At 41.8% G+C, this 17015-nt stretch overlaps 1 protein-coding gene across 1 annotated transcript in view; it reads left to right on the forward strand.

The window, feature by feature from the left end:
- LOC124787735 (phosphatidylinositide phosphatase SAC2) overlaps positions 1-17015 on the forward strand; it is a 391111-nt gene that overhangs the window by 115962 nt on the left and 258134 nt on the right. The window contains exons 7-8 of the mRNA XM_047254587.1: positions 13113-13278; positions 13363-13524. Coding sequence (XP_047110543.1) covers positions 13113-13278; positions 13363-13524 — 328 coding nt within the window. The remainder of the gene's footprint in view (positions 1-13112; positions 13279-13362; positions 13525-17015) is intronic.

Genomic DNA, 17015 nt, shown 5'->3' on the forward strand with positions numbered 1-17015 from the left:
TTGATGGTGGGGGGGTGCTTCCCTCCCTGTTGCTTCTGCACAACCTACTTCAGGAGCAACACCCCCCAACCATTGGGGATGTTAGTCCTCACTTCTCAACTGTAGAAGCGTAAGTCTTCTGTTGCTCCTCTCGCCAGGAAGGGGTCTCTTGGGTCGCTCCCTCGCCAGGTTCCTACCAGTGGCAAAGCTGACAACTGCCAATGGCTGAAGCAACCACAGGTTGCTGGTCATAGGGCTTCACGGTCCTCCTCAGTCCCTGAGACTGAATCAGTGAAACCCTCCCAGCTGGGACAAACCTAAGAAGCAGTAAGAGAAACCTAAAAAGAAAGACCCCCAAGAACCAAGGCACTTCAGTGGCACCCACACCACCACTACCTACAAGCTCTGTGTCTGAGGATGAGGTGAAGATTTTGACATCCACCGAGGACCTAGATCTCACTAGTCCTTCAGACACAATGGATGTCGATTGCACAGGTTCTCATTGGTAGCAGCAGGTGCCCTGAGGCATAGACTACCTCATTGAGTGTTTCATGCCTTCCTAGTCTCATGATCACGTAATCATCCAGTGGAATTGCGGCAGTTTTTTCCACCACCTGGTTGAGCTATGGCAACTGTTAAGCTTTACACCTGCTTTCTGTATTGCCGTCCAGGAAACATGGTTCCAAGCAATGCAGACCCCTGCCCTCCGTGGCTATAAGGGATATTACAGGAACCGTAGTGACTATAATCGTGTGTCAGGCGGAGTTTGCGTCTATGTCCTAAACTCAGTGTGTAGTGAACGTGTGCTCCTTCAAACCCCTCTCGAAGCTGTGGCTGTCAGGATAAGGACGACACAGGAAATAACTGTCTGCAATGTATTTCGTCCTCCAGATGATGTAGTACCCCTAAATGTATTGGCTGCACTGATCGACCAACTCCTTGAACCTTTCCTACTTTTGGGCGATTTTAACATGCATCACCAGTTGTGGGGTGGTGCCATGCTTACTGGCCAAGGTGGGGAAATTGAAACTTTACTGTCACAGTTCGACCTCTGCCTCTTAAATACAGGTGCAACACAAATTTCAGTGTGGCACATGGCACATATTCGGCCATTGATCTCTCGGTTTGCAGTACTGGCCTTCTTCTATCTATCCACTGGAGAGCACATGATGACCTGTATGGTAGTGACCACTTCCACATCTTCTTGTCACTACCCCGGCATCACGCCCGTGGATGCCTACCCAGATGGGCTTTAAACAAGGCAGACTCGGAAGCCTTCACCTCTGCTGTCACCACTGAATCTGCCCCACGTGGTGCCCTCGATGTTGTCGTTGAGCAGGTCACTACAATGATAGTTTCTGTGGTGGAAAATGTGATCCCTCATTCTTTAGGGTTCTCCTGGCGAAAGACAGTCCCTTGGTGGTCGCCGGAAGTCACTGAGGCAAATACAGAGCGTCGGCGAGCTCTACAGCGACACCCTTCCCTAGAGCACCTAATAGCCTGTAAGTGGCTCCGTGCCCGTGTTCGCCAGCTTATGAAATGACGGAAACAGGATTGTTGGGAGAGGTATGTGTCGACCATTGGGTGCCATACATCACGTTCTCATGTCTGGACGAAGGTCAGAAGTTTTTTTGGATACCAGACCCCATCACGTGTCCCTGGCATTAACAGCAGTGGCGTGTTATCTAATGATGCAAACGTGATTGCCAAACACTTTGCTGAACATTTTGCTGAGCGCTATGCTCAAGCCTCTGCATCGGAGAACTATCCCCCAGCCTTTTGCACCCTCAAACAGCTGATACAGAGGAAAGTCCTCTTGTTCACTACACATCACAGTGAACCCTATAATGCGACATTTACAGTATGGGAGCTCCTCAGTGCCCTTGCGCATTGCCCCGACACAGCTCCTGAGCCGGATCGGATCCACAGTCAGATGATTAAATATCTCTTGTCTGACTACAAGCAACATCCCCTATTCATCTTCAACCAGATCTGGTGCTATGGCGTCTTTCCATTGCAATGGTGCGAGAGCACCATCATTTGGGTGCTCAAAGTTGGTCAAAACCCGCTTGAGGTGGATAGCTACCAGCCCATGAGCCTCATAAATGTTCTTTGTAAGTTGCTGGAATGTACGGTGTGTTGGTGGTTGGGCTGGGTCCTGGAGTCACGTGACCTACTGGCTCCATGTCAGGGTAGCTTCCTCCAGAGTCACTCTACCACTCATAATCTTGTGTCCCTTGCATCTGCCATCTGAACAGCCCTGTGTCTTTTTTGATTTACGTAAAGCATATGACACAACTTGGCGGCGACATATCGTTGCCACATTGTATGAGTGGGGTCTCCCGGGCCCACTCCCAATTTTTAGATTTTTATCCAGAGTTTCCTGTTGCTCCATACTTTCCGTGTCCAAGTCGGTGCCTCCCATAGTTCCCCTTATATTCAGGAGAACGCGTTCCGCAGGGCTCTGTATCGAGTCTCTCTCTATTTTTAGTGGCTATTAAAGGTCTAGCAGGCCATCGGTCTCACCTTCTCTGTATGCAGATGACTTTCGCATTTTGTACTGCTGCTCCACTACTGGAATTGTTGAGCGGCGCCTAGAGGGAGCCATTCACAAGGTGCAGTCATGGGCTCTTTGCCTATGGCTTCCAGTTTTCAGCCCCAAAGTTGTGTATCATGCGTTTCTGTCGGCGTCACAACGTTCATCCAGAACCAGAACTTTACCTTAATGATGATCCATTCACTGTGGTGGAGACATATCAATTCTTAGGACTGGTTTTTGGTGCCTGATTGACTTGGCTACCTCACTTTTGTCTGCTTAAGCTGTGGTGCTGTCAGCATCTCAATGTGCTCCATTGCTTGAGCAACACCAACTGGGCAGCAGATTGCGCTACGCTGCTGCAGCTCTACAGAGCCCTTGTTCAATCCTGCCTTGACTATGGGAATCTGGTTTATGGTTTGGCAGTGCCCTTAGCATTGTGTTTACTCGATCTAGTGCACCACTGTGGCATTCACCTAGCGATGGGAGCTTTTAGAATGAGTCCGGTGATCAGTGTCCTGGTGGAGGCCGGAGTCCCTCCATTGAAGGTTAGGTGTGCACAGCTGCTCGCCAATTACATTGTACACATTCGTAGTTCTCCTGTGCATCCAAATTACTGTCTGCTTTTCCCAACCATAGTGGTTCATCTCCTGCATCGGCGGCTTAGGTCAGGGTTTACGATTTGGGTTTGTGTCTGGTGGCTTCTGTCTGAACTGGAGTCCTTCCCGTTACCCCCTCTCCTCAAGGTCCATTCACGTACACCTCCATGCTGTACACTTAGGCCACTGATTCTTTGGGACGTCTCGCATTGCCCTAAGGACTTTGTTAACTCTGCGACTCTCCGCTATAACTTCTTCTCAATTCTCGACATGTACAGGGGCCATGAAGTGGTTTACACCAACAGCTCAATGGCTGATGGCCATGTATGCTTTGCGTACGTTCATGGAGGACATGTTGAACAGCACTCCTTGCCCGATGGCTGCAGTGTTTTCTCTGCAGAGCTGGCGGCCATATCCCGTTCACTTGAGCACATCTGCTCTTGCCCTGGCGAGTCATTTCTCCTGTGTACTGACTCCTTGAGCAGCCTACAAGCTATCGACCAGTGCTACCCTGGCATCCTTTGGTAGCATCCATTCAGGAGCCGATCTATGCCCTGGAACAGTCCCATTGTTCAGTGGTGTTTATGTGGACCCCAGGACAATCTTGAAATCCCAGGCAATGAACTTGCTGACAGGCTGGCCAAATAGGCTACACAGAAACCACTTCTGGAGATGGGCATCTCCGAAACTGACCTGTGTTCTGTCTTACGCCGCAGGGATTTTTGGCTTTGGGAAACAGAATGGCATAACGGTAAGCACAACAAACTGCAAGTTACCCCCCAAGGAGACTACGAATGCGTGGAAGTCTTCCATGCGGTCCTCTCACAGGGAATCAGTTGTCCTCTGCTGGCTTCGCATTGGCCATATGTGGCTAATGCATGGTTACCTTCTCTGTTGCGAGGTCCCACCTCGGTGTCACTGTGGTTCACAAATGACGGTTGTCCACCTGTTGCTGGACTGCCTATTTCTAACTTTCCCAGTACCCTACCTTCAGTGTAGGGCAACAATGCTGCAACAGCAGGTTTAGTTTTACGTTTTATTCGTGAGGGTGTTTTTTATCATTTGATCTAAGTTTTAGCACATGTCCTTTGTCCCTCTGTGTCCTCCACCCTTGTGCTATTAGGGTGGCTGGCTTCTCCTTTTTATTCCCATGGTCAGCCAGCCATGGTAATCTGCTCTCTTGTTTTGATCTCTTCTACATGTTTCTTGCGTGTCTCTGTGGTTTTCTTGTCTGATTTTTTTCCATTTTATTGTTTGTTGCCCTTCTGTCTGTCTTGTGGTTTTCTCCTTTTTCCTAGCTGTGTTCTGTATGTCTCAGTTATTTTACTCCCACCCTTGTGGAATTATTTTAATTGGAACGAGGGATCGATGACCTAGCAGTTTGGTGTCCCCCCCCCCCCCCCTGCCCCATCCCCCCTCTCTTGTAAACCAACCAACGAACCTGGCCTTGTGAAAGGTTTGAAAAGTCATTAAATGTTGGATGTAGAACCCAAGAAAGATGCCAGCGGGTAGTATGTCAACTTTTACAAACTTAAAGTTTTGTGTACAGCTAAAACAAATATATTTATTGTAGAAAATTAGAAAAATATTTTGTAATGCATTGAATATTGATGTTAAAAAATTGTTTTAGTCTGTAGAGAGTTTAAATTTTGTATTGATTCATTCCTTTTAAGGTCATTATTTATGTATCTATACCACTCTGAATAACCTGCATATTAGAGAAAAATAACAGGGAGCTAAATGGAGAATGTAACTAACTTTTCTACTAGCACAAGTATTCATTGTTTCCTTTATATATTTGCTTCAAGGCAGCTCTTTCTTGTTGCTAGCTAGCTGGAATTGTTAATTTGGTATACTTTGAAATGGTTTTCCAAGTGCCACAGTAAACTGCTCAGATTGTCACTTATATTTGTTTCTGCACTATTTGGCATTTTCTTATGAACAAGCAATAATGCCTTGATTTGATATGAAAACTCCAGTTGCTTTTTACTAACTGTCTGCAATTTGGTCCAAAGTATTTACTAATGAAACAAAAGAATGTTGTATACTTCACTACTTGTCTGAAAAATTATTATTAAATTACGAGTTTAATAATTATACTAACAGATTTGTTCCATTATTACCTACATGAGGAGTGGCACACACTTCTCAGGCAACTCCATCCTTATTATTAGTTTTTTAACCCAGTACTGGCACTACAGGTTAGGTAGGGTCCTCTATTTTCCACCTTTGGAATAAACCTTAAAACCAACAATATTCTGCTTCTGTAAACACTATCAAGTACATCACTTTCCTCAGTAGTCTGCTTCCTAACAACTATTCAATTTTCACAGTGATAGTGTTCCTACACATTAGTCCATTTTCCTCCATTTCGGTTTAGCTCTTCCTTGTTACACCTGTCCTATGCATTAAACAATATATTTATATATAAGGCTATTCCCCCGGCTTATTATTATACACCTCTTTTCTTTTATGTTTTGAGTTAATTTACTCTTACTTTTTTAAGGGTCCATACCTGATTCTTGAGCTTCCTCAGATGCTGTCTCTCTAAGTATACTCCTCTGTGCTCCACTCAGCATGATCAAAGCATAGTTTTTCTTGTTGCAAGCATATTGTGCTACTGTGGCTCTTCATTGCCCTAGTCATTCAACTACTATATAAGGGTACTATCCACTCCTCCTACCATTCCCCTCTTCAATGTGAAAAGGTTAACATCCAGCACCATAAAGTCAGATTGTATCTTTTCTCTGGTTTTATAGTAACATTAACTATCTGTATCTCACTACCTGTTTGTCCAAATACTTATTGTAAATGTAAGTGTTCTGCAGACTGTTTACACTAAGGAACACCTGTGAGATACATATCTACGTTTGTACTGAGTGGCTGTTTGTGTGTTCAACATTTAGGTAGACATTTCATTTCTCCCTACTTCGTAGTTGTCTCCAAGCTGACCATGACAAATTAATGTCATTGCAAAAGGCGCGTGAATTACTGCTATTTATTACAATCTATTGTCTGCATAGTCTTTTAGTGACACTTACGAAAGAGAGTGCGCAACAGCTGTGCTGTTACTGGAGCTTTAGTTGGGGCCCAGTTATTTAATCATTTCATATAAGATAGTGAATGAAATGATAATTTAAAGAAGACATGAAAATAGGAGGAGAGAAACTGAAAGGAAGTAATATAATGGTCAACTAAGGCTTTGTAGTCATCAACCTACAAAGTTTACACAGATCGTGAACTCCTCTGAGGTGAAATGGTACTTACCATTTATGTGTGCCTGTGGCATCAAACAGAACAATCGAGGTTCCAGTCAACCCACATACCTTGCTCAATGTAGGCATTAGACCACGTGCATTCCACCTCAAACTTGCACTTGCATCTCTCTCTTTTTATTTTCTACAAATATTAAAATCACTATTTGAGGTAACATGAAGTTCAATTGTAGATTTATAGCTAAACTTGACCCTGTCTTTTTTGTAAGTAATCACTTTTCTAAAGTTGATTAAAATTTATTAGCACATAATCTTACAAAAACATCACATGTATCATATACTGGAACATTAATACCAAAAGTTGATAGACGTCTGAAGTCTGCACAGTCATATGGGGACAAGGTCACGGAATTGCTGAAGTGTCATTTCATCAATTAAAACAAAACTCGTGTTATTATATTTCAATAAAATGGCACACAAATCAGTTGAAAATTTTTACACTCGTAGTTTCCCTGTAATAATTGTTGGAAACATTTAAGAAGTGAATAAGTTCACCATACTCTGATTTTGATAAAAACAGTGTGTCTGATATATTAAATGTTCATAGTGCACTTGTGTGTGTGCTGCTGCTTTTGAACCACTTTCTTGAACCACATAGCGTTTGACTCTCATTTCAAACTTCACTCTTTTTTGAGAACTAGCAAGTTAGAAGAATTTCAAGCTCAGAGGACCAGCCATTTATGTTGTTGTTTAAAGTTTTATTGGCACATATGTGTGATGTATCTTAAAGTGTGACCCGCACAAAAAAAAAAAAAAAAAAAAAAAAACACCAATACTGTATGTGAAAGCTTAACTTTTCTTCTTGCTGCACTATGTATATTAATTTCCACTATCAGCTTTCCCTATGTATGTGTCCACACTACTTAACAGTGATATTGCTGTAGACTGACTACATCACGTGTCCTATGCACTGAACATCTGTGTTCACCCGCTAGCTAGATCACATGAAATGAGCCATGATTGGCTTACAAAAGTGCAACTCAATCTCGATTTCAATACTTCGGAAACCAATGTGCTGTGTTTCGTGGAATTCTGATTTATACTTTTGTAATATGAAAATTGCAGTGTGCATGCTGCAGCATGTCAAAGATTTTTATTTACCGGGTTCGTTTTTAAAGCACCAGAAAGTTCTAGGCCGATGTATAAAATCTTAACCATTCAAAGGATTGATGAAGGTATATTGTCATTTAACATGGAAAAAGTGTATATTCACTGGGGAGAACTTGTATTTTTAATCAGGAAATCCGGTAATTTTTTTTCTTAGTCCACATATACACCATTATGGAGTTAAGTCTGGTGATCGTGGTGGCCATGTGCACCACACTTTATCAGTACCTGCACGGTTGAGCCATCCACCAGGTAGATGTGTTTAGGTGTTATCATACAGCCAAGTGGAAGAGAGGAGGTGCAGTATATTTTTACTAGATAATGATGTTAGAATATTCTTGCAATCGAGGCAGAAGCCACAAAGAAAGAATACTGAGGTAGCCAATGCCTGTGATGGTTTTCCTGATGAAAAAGAAGGGGTTGTAAATCTTCTCCCTCAATGTTCCACAGAACACATCAAACTCTGACAAATATTGTTCGTGTTACAGGGAGAAATGAACATTTTCTGTTAGCAAAGAATGAACATTGTACTGAGTAACCTTGCCATTAGTTTTAAATGTTGTTTCGTCACTGAAAATTAATCTCTTTGACATGCTGCTATCATTGTCAGTCCTTGCCCACATCTCGGTGCAGAAGTTAGTCGTGCAGCGTAATCTCTTGGGGTAAATGCCGAAATCAACTGCAGTCTGTCCAATTTCAAGCATAATTGTTTATGCAGTACTTTAGAAATGGTTGTTGGTGGCATCTGAAGCTCAAGACTTACTCGACATGTTGATTTCTGTGGGCTTTGCTGTAATGCTGCTCGAATGTGATAAACATTATGCTCTGACACAGGACGCTGCCTAGAATTTTTCCCTCTGCAAATACAACCCTTCTGTTCAAACTGCTATTACCAAGCATATGTACATCTTCATCTACATACGTACTCTGCAAGCCACTGTATGCTAAATGGTGGAGGGTACCCTGTGATAGGTTGCCAGTCAACATCAGGCAGTAAACTGGAAACCCTGAAATATTTTATAACAAAGTAACACAATGTCTCAGTATTTGCTTCTGCAATTCATTGGAAAACTTGGACTCAGAAATATGAATACCTTTATGCAAAATGTATGTTGGTGACTGCAGCATCACTCTGCAGTCAGTTTCAAATGCCTGTTCTATAAATTTTCTCATTAGTGTTCCTTGAAAAGAACATCACCTTCCCTCCAGGGATTCCCATTTGAGTTCCCAAAGCATCGCCATAATACTTGCACGTTGTCCAAACCTACTGATAACAAATGTAGTACCTCCAAATTACTTCAATGTCGTCCTTTAATCCAATGTGGTGTGAATCCCAGACACAGGAGCATTACTCAAAATAGGCTGCACTAGCATTCTATATGTAGTCTCCTTTACAAATGAAGAACTCATTCCTAAAATTCTCCCAATAAACCAAAGTCAGCCCTTCACCTTCCCAACCACACTCCTCGCATACTCATTCCCTTTCCTATAGCTTTGCAATGCTACACCCAGATATTTAAATAATGTGACTGTGTCAAGTTGGACATATCAATGCTGTATGTGAACATTACAGGTTTGTTTTTCCTATTCATCTGTATTAATTGACATTTTTCTACAGTTAGAACCAGCTGCCATTCATCACATAAATTATAAATTTTGTCTAAGTCATCTTGCATCATCCTACAATTACTCATCTTCGTCACCTTCCTATACCCCACAGCATCATCAGCAGGCTGCTCACCCTGTTTGCCAGATCATTTATATATATAGAACATAATAACAGTCCCATCGCACTTTCCTGGGACACTCCTGATGATACTCTTTTCTCAATGAACAGTTACTCCCATCAAGGACAACATTCTGGGTTCTATTACTTATGAAGTCTTAAAGTGACTCACTTACTTGGGAACCTATTCCGTATGCTCATACCTCTTTTAACAGTCTGCCATGGGGTACTGTGTCAAACACTTTTCAGAACTCAAGGAATATGGAATCTGCCTGTTGCCCTTCATCCTTAGTTTTCAGTATATCTTGTGAGAAAAGGGCAGGCTGAGTTTCACATGAGCAATACTTTCTAAAACCAAGCTGATTTGTGGATGTAAGCTTTTCAATCACTAGGAAATTTGTTATATTCTAACTCAGAATATTTTCTAGAATTGTGCAGAAAACCAATGTTAAGGGTATTGGTCTGTAATTTTGTGGATCGGTTCTTGTACCCTTCTTATATACAAAACTTACCTGTACCTTTTTCCAGTCTCTTGGGACTTTTTACTGGGCGAGACATTTGTGACAAATAAAAGCAGAGTAAGGTACCAGTGCTGTAGAGTACTCTTTGTAAAACTGAACTGGGATCCCATTTCGACCTGGTGACTTATTTGTGGCTGGCTTGTGGTGAAATTATGTACGAGATACTCATAAAACAGCAGTTTGTGACACACTTTGTGATGACTGAAGGACATCTGAGGTCTACTACTATGGTGATGTTTGCTATTACCTACACTAGCACACACTGGCGGCAGCAGTATGCAGTAAAAGAATTGTGCCTCTACATTAAAAAGAAAGGGGAAAAAAACCCTTGCAGATACACCCGATCAACAGGTTAAGTTTGAAACGAATAAGTTGTACTGTTTCATTTGTATGAATTTCTGGAAGCATCAAGTTCTTTTGAGCTCACCCTATATTAGATGAAAACAGGAGATGAGTAATGTAGAAGTAGTAACAGTAGCTTTTCTCAGAGTAACTGTATCTCTCGTAACATACATATTGGAAATGGAAATGAAGTCCCATGCTTCTTGACAGAGCGTAGGGGAACGATGCGGGAGACCTGCACTGCTGTACTAGGCAAGGTCTGAATGGAGGTGGTTTGCAGTTGCCTTCCTCCAAACGTAATGGGGATGAATGATGACGAAGACGAGACAACAGCAGCCAGTGATCTTGGTGCAGGTGAAAATCCCTGACCCCGCTGGGAATCGAACCCAGGACACTGTGCTCAGGAAGTGAGAACGCTATTGCGAGACCACAAGCGGGGGACAACATACATTTATATAAAGTAATCTAGACAATGAAAGTATTATGAAAAGGATAGATTGCTACTCACTCTATAGCTGAGATGCTGAGTCTCAGATAGGCACAACAAGAAGACTGTTAAACAAGTACGACTTTGGCCAAAAGACCTCCTTCCAAATTACACACACACACACACACTCACACACACTCTCTCACACACACACACACACACACACACACACACACACACACACACACACACACACACACTGCGAAGGCCAGAGTCTGGCACATGTTGTTTAATTCAGAAGAAGGCCTTTTGGCCAAAAGCTTACTCGTTAAACAGACTTTCTGTTGTACCTATCTGCGACTCAACATCTCTAGCGTATGGTGAGTAGCAATCTGTCCTTCTCATAATATTGTCATTATTCCATCCTGGATATCCCATTCTGATATAGACAATGATCCACGTGTTGTCATGGGTTTATTGATACAGTTGCTGTTCTGTTGTCTTAATTTGCACGCACAATTCCTCACTGCTGTTCATTCTGGCTTGGTGTCATCATTTTGGAGCTGTATTAAACAACTGCCTCTGTAGTGAACCTTAATCGTGTTGTAGATTTCAGATGGTTTCTTCCTACCTCCAGCTCCACTCCCCTACATAAATAAATAAATAAATAAATAAATAAATAAATAAATAAATAAATAAATAAATGGATAAATAATAATAAAAGCTTATTATTGTTTGCTGCACATTAACCGACATCCATGTGTTGTCCACATACATACTCAGGCACATGCATCTTGTTTCCTGTGCCACCTATATGCGATATATTGTTAAAGAACAAGTGTTGTTTTATTTCATTGTGTGTGCATCTCCATGAAATTCCTTTTGTGTATATCCTTACCTTGTAGTAAATTGAGGACAGTAATGTAAACATTTCATTTATCTGTTTTTGGTCTGTTTTCTGTGGTGTTGCTAAATATATTTTCCCAGGATTTTTGAAGAGGTACTTTTCCATAAACTAGATGGAATGCTCAACAGCACTCTAAAACAGACTGCTGACAGATCAAGTAAATGTCAGTACTGGGGCTATCAATATTGACCACTACTCCCCTTCTTCAACTTTGGCAGGGTACAAGAAGATGGTTATACACATGAACAGTTCTTCTAAGAATGGTCGTAGCAGAAAACTATTTCACTTGTAAAATCTCTCGATTGCATGATCTCAGAAATGGTCTCTCGGATGAGGACAATATGTGGTATTATCCAAAAACTTCACGAGTTTGACTTGGTTTGTGAAGTATGGTACATTTTGAATAGTTAACACTCTCATTGTAATTTAGGGGCTGATAAACCATTAGTCAAAATATTTAAGCACTGCAACAGACGCTACAAGGTTTCTTGTATATAAATTTTGCATCAGTAGTGTATTGGAAGGACAGATGTTTTTTTGTGATTCTTTAAACTTTGACCTATTGTTCTTATATTGCATGTTCTTTCAATTTATTACCTACAATATGTGAATAAGTGAAACGAGAAGTATAAAGTACGTACACGGAGAGGCGTACATATATCCACATACAAGCAATGAGGCTGCTGACATTACTAAGACACTATGTGTTAGGGCATATTAGTGCATTTTTAAAACCATGAACTGTCCTTAAGCTGCACAAATTTTCATCAAACATGATGAATTCAGTGCCAATCAACAAGCAATTTACTATTGACAGGTTTTTTTATTCCTCTGGTAGCCAGAAACAGCTGAGCTCCTTTCTGGGGTCTCACAGTAAAAGAGATTAAAATATGTTTTTGATAGTAAAAGGAAAGATTACAGACACATGTAAACTCAATGTGATCCTACTTTGAAGGTGACCCCATTCATTAAATTTTTTATGGTAAATAAGTAAGTTTGCAGCATCAGTTTGGTTTATTTTGTGCCCAGCCTATTATATGAAATTTTGTGCTTGAACTTAAGAATATGTCTGTAGTTAATGTTTCATCACTGTCCGTGAGTTGATCCATTTTGAGGAAACTTGGCACATTATAAGGGAATAGTTGAAGGAAAAAATATTAACGTACTATGACAAATGGTTCCTTAGCAATGCAAGCAGTCTCAATTATATTTTATCGGACTCTGTACTGTCTTTCCTCAAATTTTATTCTTTGTACTTTCTTACTCCTCCTCCTCCTCCTCCTTCTCCTCCTCCTCCTCCTCCTCCTATTACCTCCTTTTCTTACTTTTTTCCTATGCTGAAGACTGTTTCCTTCAGTGCTTTTTTTTTCTTTCTTGTTTCAAACTTTCTTTGTAGTAAGCAATTTCTGGTTTCTCTCTCTCTCTCTCTCTCTCTCTCTCTCTCTCTCTCTCTCTCTCTCTCTCTCTCTCTGTTTTTCTACAATTCATCTCTACTTTTAATGCAGTCCACAAAAACTGATACTGTTTTTGAAGGGAAAAATGTGAGTGAGTTAGAATGTTGAGTAAAGTGCTTTAAAGTAACTCCTTCTGTTTACCAGGAAAAAGAATGATTTCTGTTTAGAGAAAATTAATATGTTTCAATATTAATCAAACAAATTTCAGTGTGCTGTTAAACTTTCTTGTTTATTTTCAGCCGTGGAATGCGTTTTGAAAATGTTTCCATTCTGATTGAAAATATTGTTGATGTTATAAAAGATATGAGCTACTGCTGGAGAGATCGAGAGGGATTGATATGCAGTCAGAAAGGTGTGTTCAGGGTTAACTGCATTGATTGCCTTGATAGGACAAATGTTGTGCAGGTTCGTTAGACAATATAATTGAATAATTATGGTATGTGCTTCATTCCTCATTTGTACACATGACAGTTTCCTTTTATTTTCCAGACTGCCATTGCAAAAGCTGTTATGGAAATTCAGTTTACCAAATTAGGCTTGATTGCTCCAGAGGGAAGAATACCATCTAATATACGAAATACATTTCAGCTTTTATGGGCTAATAATGGTGATATCATCAGTAAACAGTATGCAGGGACCAATGCACTAAAGGTTTAACATGTTTTATTATTTATTATTAAATTTAGTTTAAAAGTCTTATTTGAAGAAATTGAATGGAGAGTATGTGAAAGTATAATCTTACTTAGATTGAGAATGAGATCTTTCTAAATTAGGACTCATTCCTTGCATGATTTTAATCCACTATTCTTTGATTCCTTCAGTTCTCTAGATAATATTTTAGCTCCCTAGTAATGAATAATTTTTGCAGTTCTAGTTCTTGTCTATCCAACTTGTCCTCACATTTAATTAATAATTTTCTTGCAGGCCTCAAAACAAGGTTTAGACTCAGTATTCCTATTCTTCCTTAAGCTGGTATTAAATGTTTGCTCTTTGTCAACACCCTTTATCTTCAGAATGATTTTCCCTCTGCAATGGAGTGTCTGTTAATTAGAAACTTTCTGTTGGATGATAAGTTTGTTGCTGATTAAAAGTTTGTGTTGGACCAGAACTGGGATCTTTGTCCTTTGCAGGCAAATGTTCTTCTGACTGAGATATCCAAGCATGATTCATGAGCTGACCACATAATTTTACTTCAGCCAGCATCTCATCTCCTAACTTCCAAACTTAACAGAAGTTGTCCTGCATACCTTGTGGGACTATTACTCCTCTCTTTCAGGGGCAAAGGCAGAAACTCCGAAGGAATGTATAGAAGAGTTATAGAAAGCAAAGAAAGCAGGACACAATTTTGCGAAAAGGTGAGAGGAAGTGGATAAAGATGAGACTGGGTGTGCTTTCGCAACTGGGTGTGCTACTGCGAAAATTGTTTCTCAAAACTATCTCATACCTAAGTCTGAACAAGGCATGTGAAGTAGCCAACATTACCTCTATGTTCTGAAGATCATTGGAAAAACCAATCATAAGGAAATTGGTTCGCCTGGTGCGCAGTGCAGAGGAGATAGAAAACATGTTTTAGACTGTAAGTAGACTAATAATTCCCATTAAAAGAAGACCGGTACGAATATTACTGAGCCACCAGTGTTTTTAGACATGGCTACTAAATACTAATGTACATTATTTACAGAAGGATCAAACATCTCCTAGAAGCTGACCTGGAGAAGCACCACTTTGGGTTCCATAGATGTGAAGAAACACTTGAGGAAATGTCGAAATAGTTCATCCATCTCCAACAGCACAATATTTCAGCAAACAACCACATTTCCATCATCAGGTGTGCTGATGAACTGACTGATGATGGGTCGGCGCCACTCTTTTATCTTCTCTCCCTTTCCCTCTCCCTTTCCCTCTCCCTTTCCCTCTCCCTTTCCCTCTCCCTTTCCCTCTCCCTTTCCCTCTCCCTTTCCCTCTCCCTTTCCCTCTCCCTTTCCCTCTCCCTTTCCCTCTCCCTTTCCCTCTCCCTCTCCCTCTCCCTCTCCCTCTCCCTCTCCCTCTCCCTCTCCCTCTCCCTCTCCCTCTCCCTCTCCCTCTCCCTCTCCCTCTCCCTCTCCCTCTCCCTCTCCCTCTCCCTCTCCCTCTCCCTCTCCCTCTCCCTCTCCCTCTCCCTCTCCCTCTCCCTCTCCCTCTCCCTCTCCCTCTCCCTCTCCCTCTCCCTCTCCCTCTCCCTCTCCCTCTCCCTCTCCCTCTCCCTCTCCCTCTCCCTCTCCCTCTCCCTCTCCCTCTCCCTCTGATTGGCCACTCTGTTGGCTGTCCGCCCCCAGCATCCCTTGCTCGACTGCTCCCACTGACCCTGTGCCCTATGCTAGGTTCTCGCCCAGGTGCGCACACTGGTGGCACCTCTGTTCTTCCTCCTCCTGCTCCCAGTGTCAATTCATTGTTTAGTATCTTCTTTCTCTTCTTGATTGTTCTAATAGAGAGGTCTCATGACTGCCTAAGTACATACCTGCAATCATGATTTATCAGTGGTTCCCTTACTTGAATCTCAATAGATTCCTTAATAACACAGTCCAGGAATTTGAATGTCTGTGTCAGAACCTTGGTGTGGTTATAGTCCATTCCATGAAATTCCATCAGGCGATGTTATGCAACTGCCAATTTCTTGGGCTGCTGCAATTTGGTATGCCATTGGTGTTCTCGGCAACAATCTTCGACATTAAACACCATCTGACCTATGTAAGTATTACCACATTAGCAGGGTAGGTTACAGATCTTGGATTTCCATACTCTAAGGTCATCTTTCACACTATCAAGTAGAGGTGTTTTTTTTTTCTTTTTTTTTTCTGGTGGGCAGCATTCTGTCTTCACTTTGTGTTTCTGAAGAATTCATCCTTTCTTGCCAGATAACACACCATAAAAATGAATGAATAAATGAATGATTGCAATGGCTGCTGTCAGAATGTAAGTATAAGTTAGTGTTCCTTTTCTTCTGATACACTCTATGGCCCGAAGCAGCAGCTGCACTTCTTCTAACCAGGACGTCCAGAAAGGGGAGCTCTCCATCTACCTCATCTTCCGTGATGAATTTGATGTTCTGGTGTACGGAATTTAGGTGTGTAAGGAAGTTATTCAGCGTCTCTTTTCCAGGTGGCCAGATGACGAAAGTGTGATCGACATACTGGAAGAAATGGGTAGCTTTCCATTGCGCTGATTCCGGGGCTTCCTCCTCGAAATATTCCATGTACATAATGGCGACATTCACGTAAGAGAACTGCTTATAAATTGTTATAGTGGGTACATACTTAGCAAGGCGTGGGACCCTGCTATTAGAATTGTTAAGGAGAGGAACGAGATAATAGACAAGGAACTGACTTTGATGGCAGGTGGAGGAACAGCATAGATGCTGCCAGTGCATGCATCTGAGTGCAGACCTGGTACAGAACACTGGATTGGCAGGAGCAGTGGGGCTAGGGATGCTGGGTGCGGATGGCCGATGGAGCAGCCGATCAGAGGGAGAAGGAGAGGAGATAAAAGTGTGGTGCCAGTCCCCATTAGTCAGTTCATCAGCACACCTGATGATGATGGCAACATGGTCTTTTGACAAAATATTGTGCCCATTGGACTCTTAATGTCCGGCAGTTCACCCACGAACTGTTTCAACATGAAGTACATCAGGAGAAGGTGGTGAATTGCATCATATACCTCTGCAGGGAGGAAATGTATTGCAGCATGAAAAGACATGACAACTGTGCAACCAGAGAAGCCATTTGTTGAGTGAATTTGCATTTCGTATGAGATGGTGTGAAGAACTTGTAGTACCAAATTTCGCCAAAGTAATGCATCCTCTCGACTCAGTGACAGCCAGAAGAATCAAGAAATGTTCTGGCCTAGCCATGGTACGTGAGAGGGTCCACATTACGTACTGGTGCCTGGATACAACTGGCAAAGAATTTTACAAATTACACCTACAGCTAGGAAACCAATTCAGTTTTTGGGTATGGGACTAATTGTATCATATGGGTTACAGCAGACTGCACAAAGAAAGGCCACCAGCCGCCAAACATCAAAATTTGGGTGTATATCTGAGAGGAAAGCTCATGATGTTCCTGCAAGAATATCATCAATCTCACAGAAAAGTAAATGGATAAGGA

Source organism: Schistocerca piceifrons, chromosome 3 (assembly GCF_021461385.2).
Source record: "Schistocerca piceifrons isolate TAMUIC-IGC-003096 chromosome 3, iqSchPice1.1, whole genome shotgun sequence".
NCBI lineage: Eukaryota > Metazoa > Arthropoda > Insecta > Orthoptera > Acrididae > Schistocerca > Schistocerca piceifrons.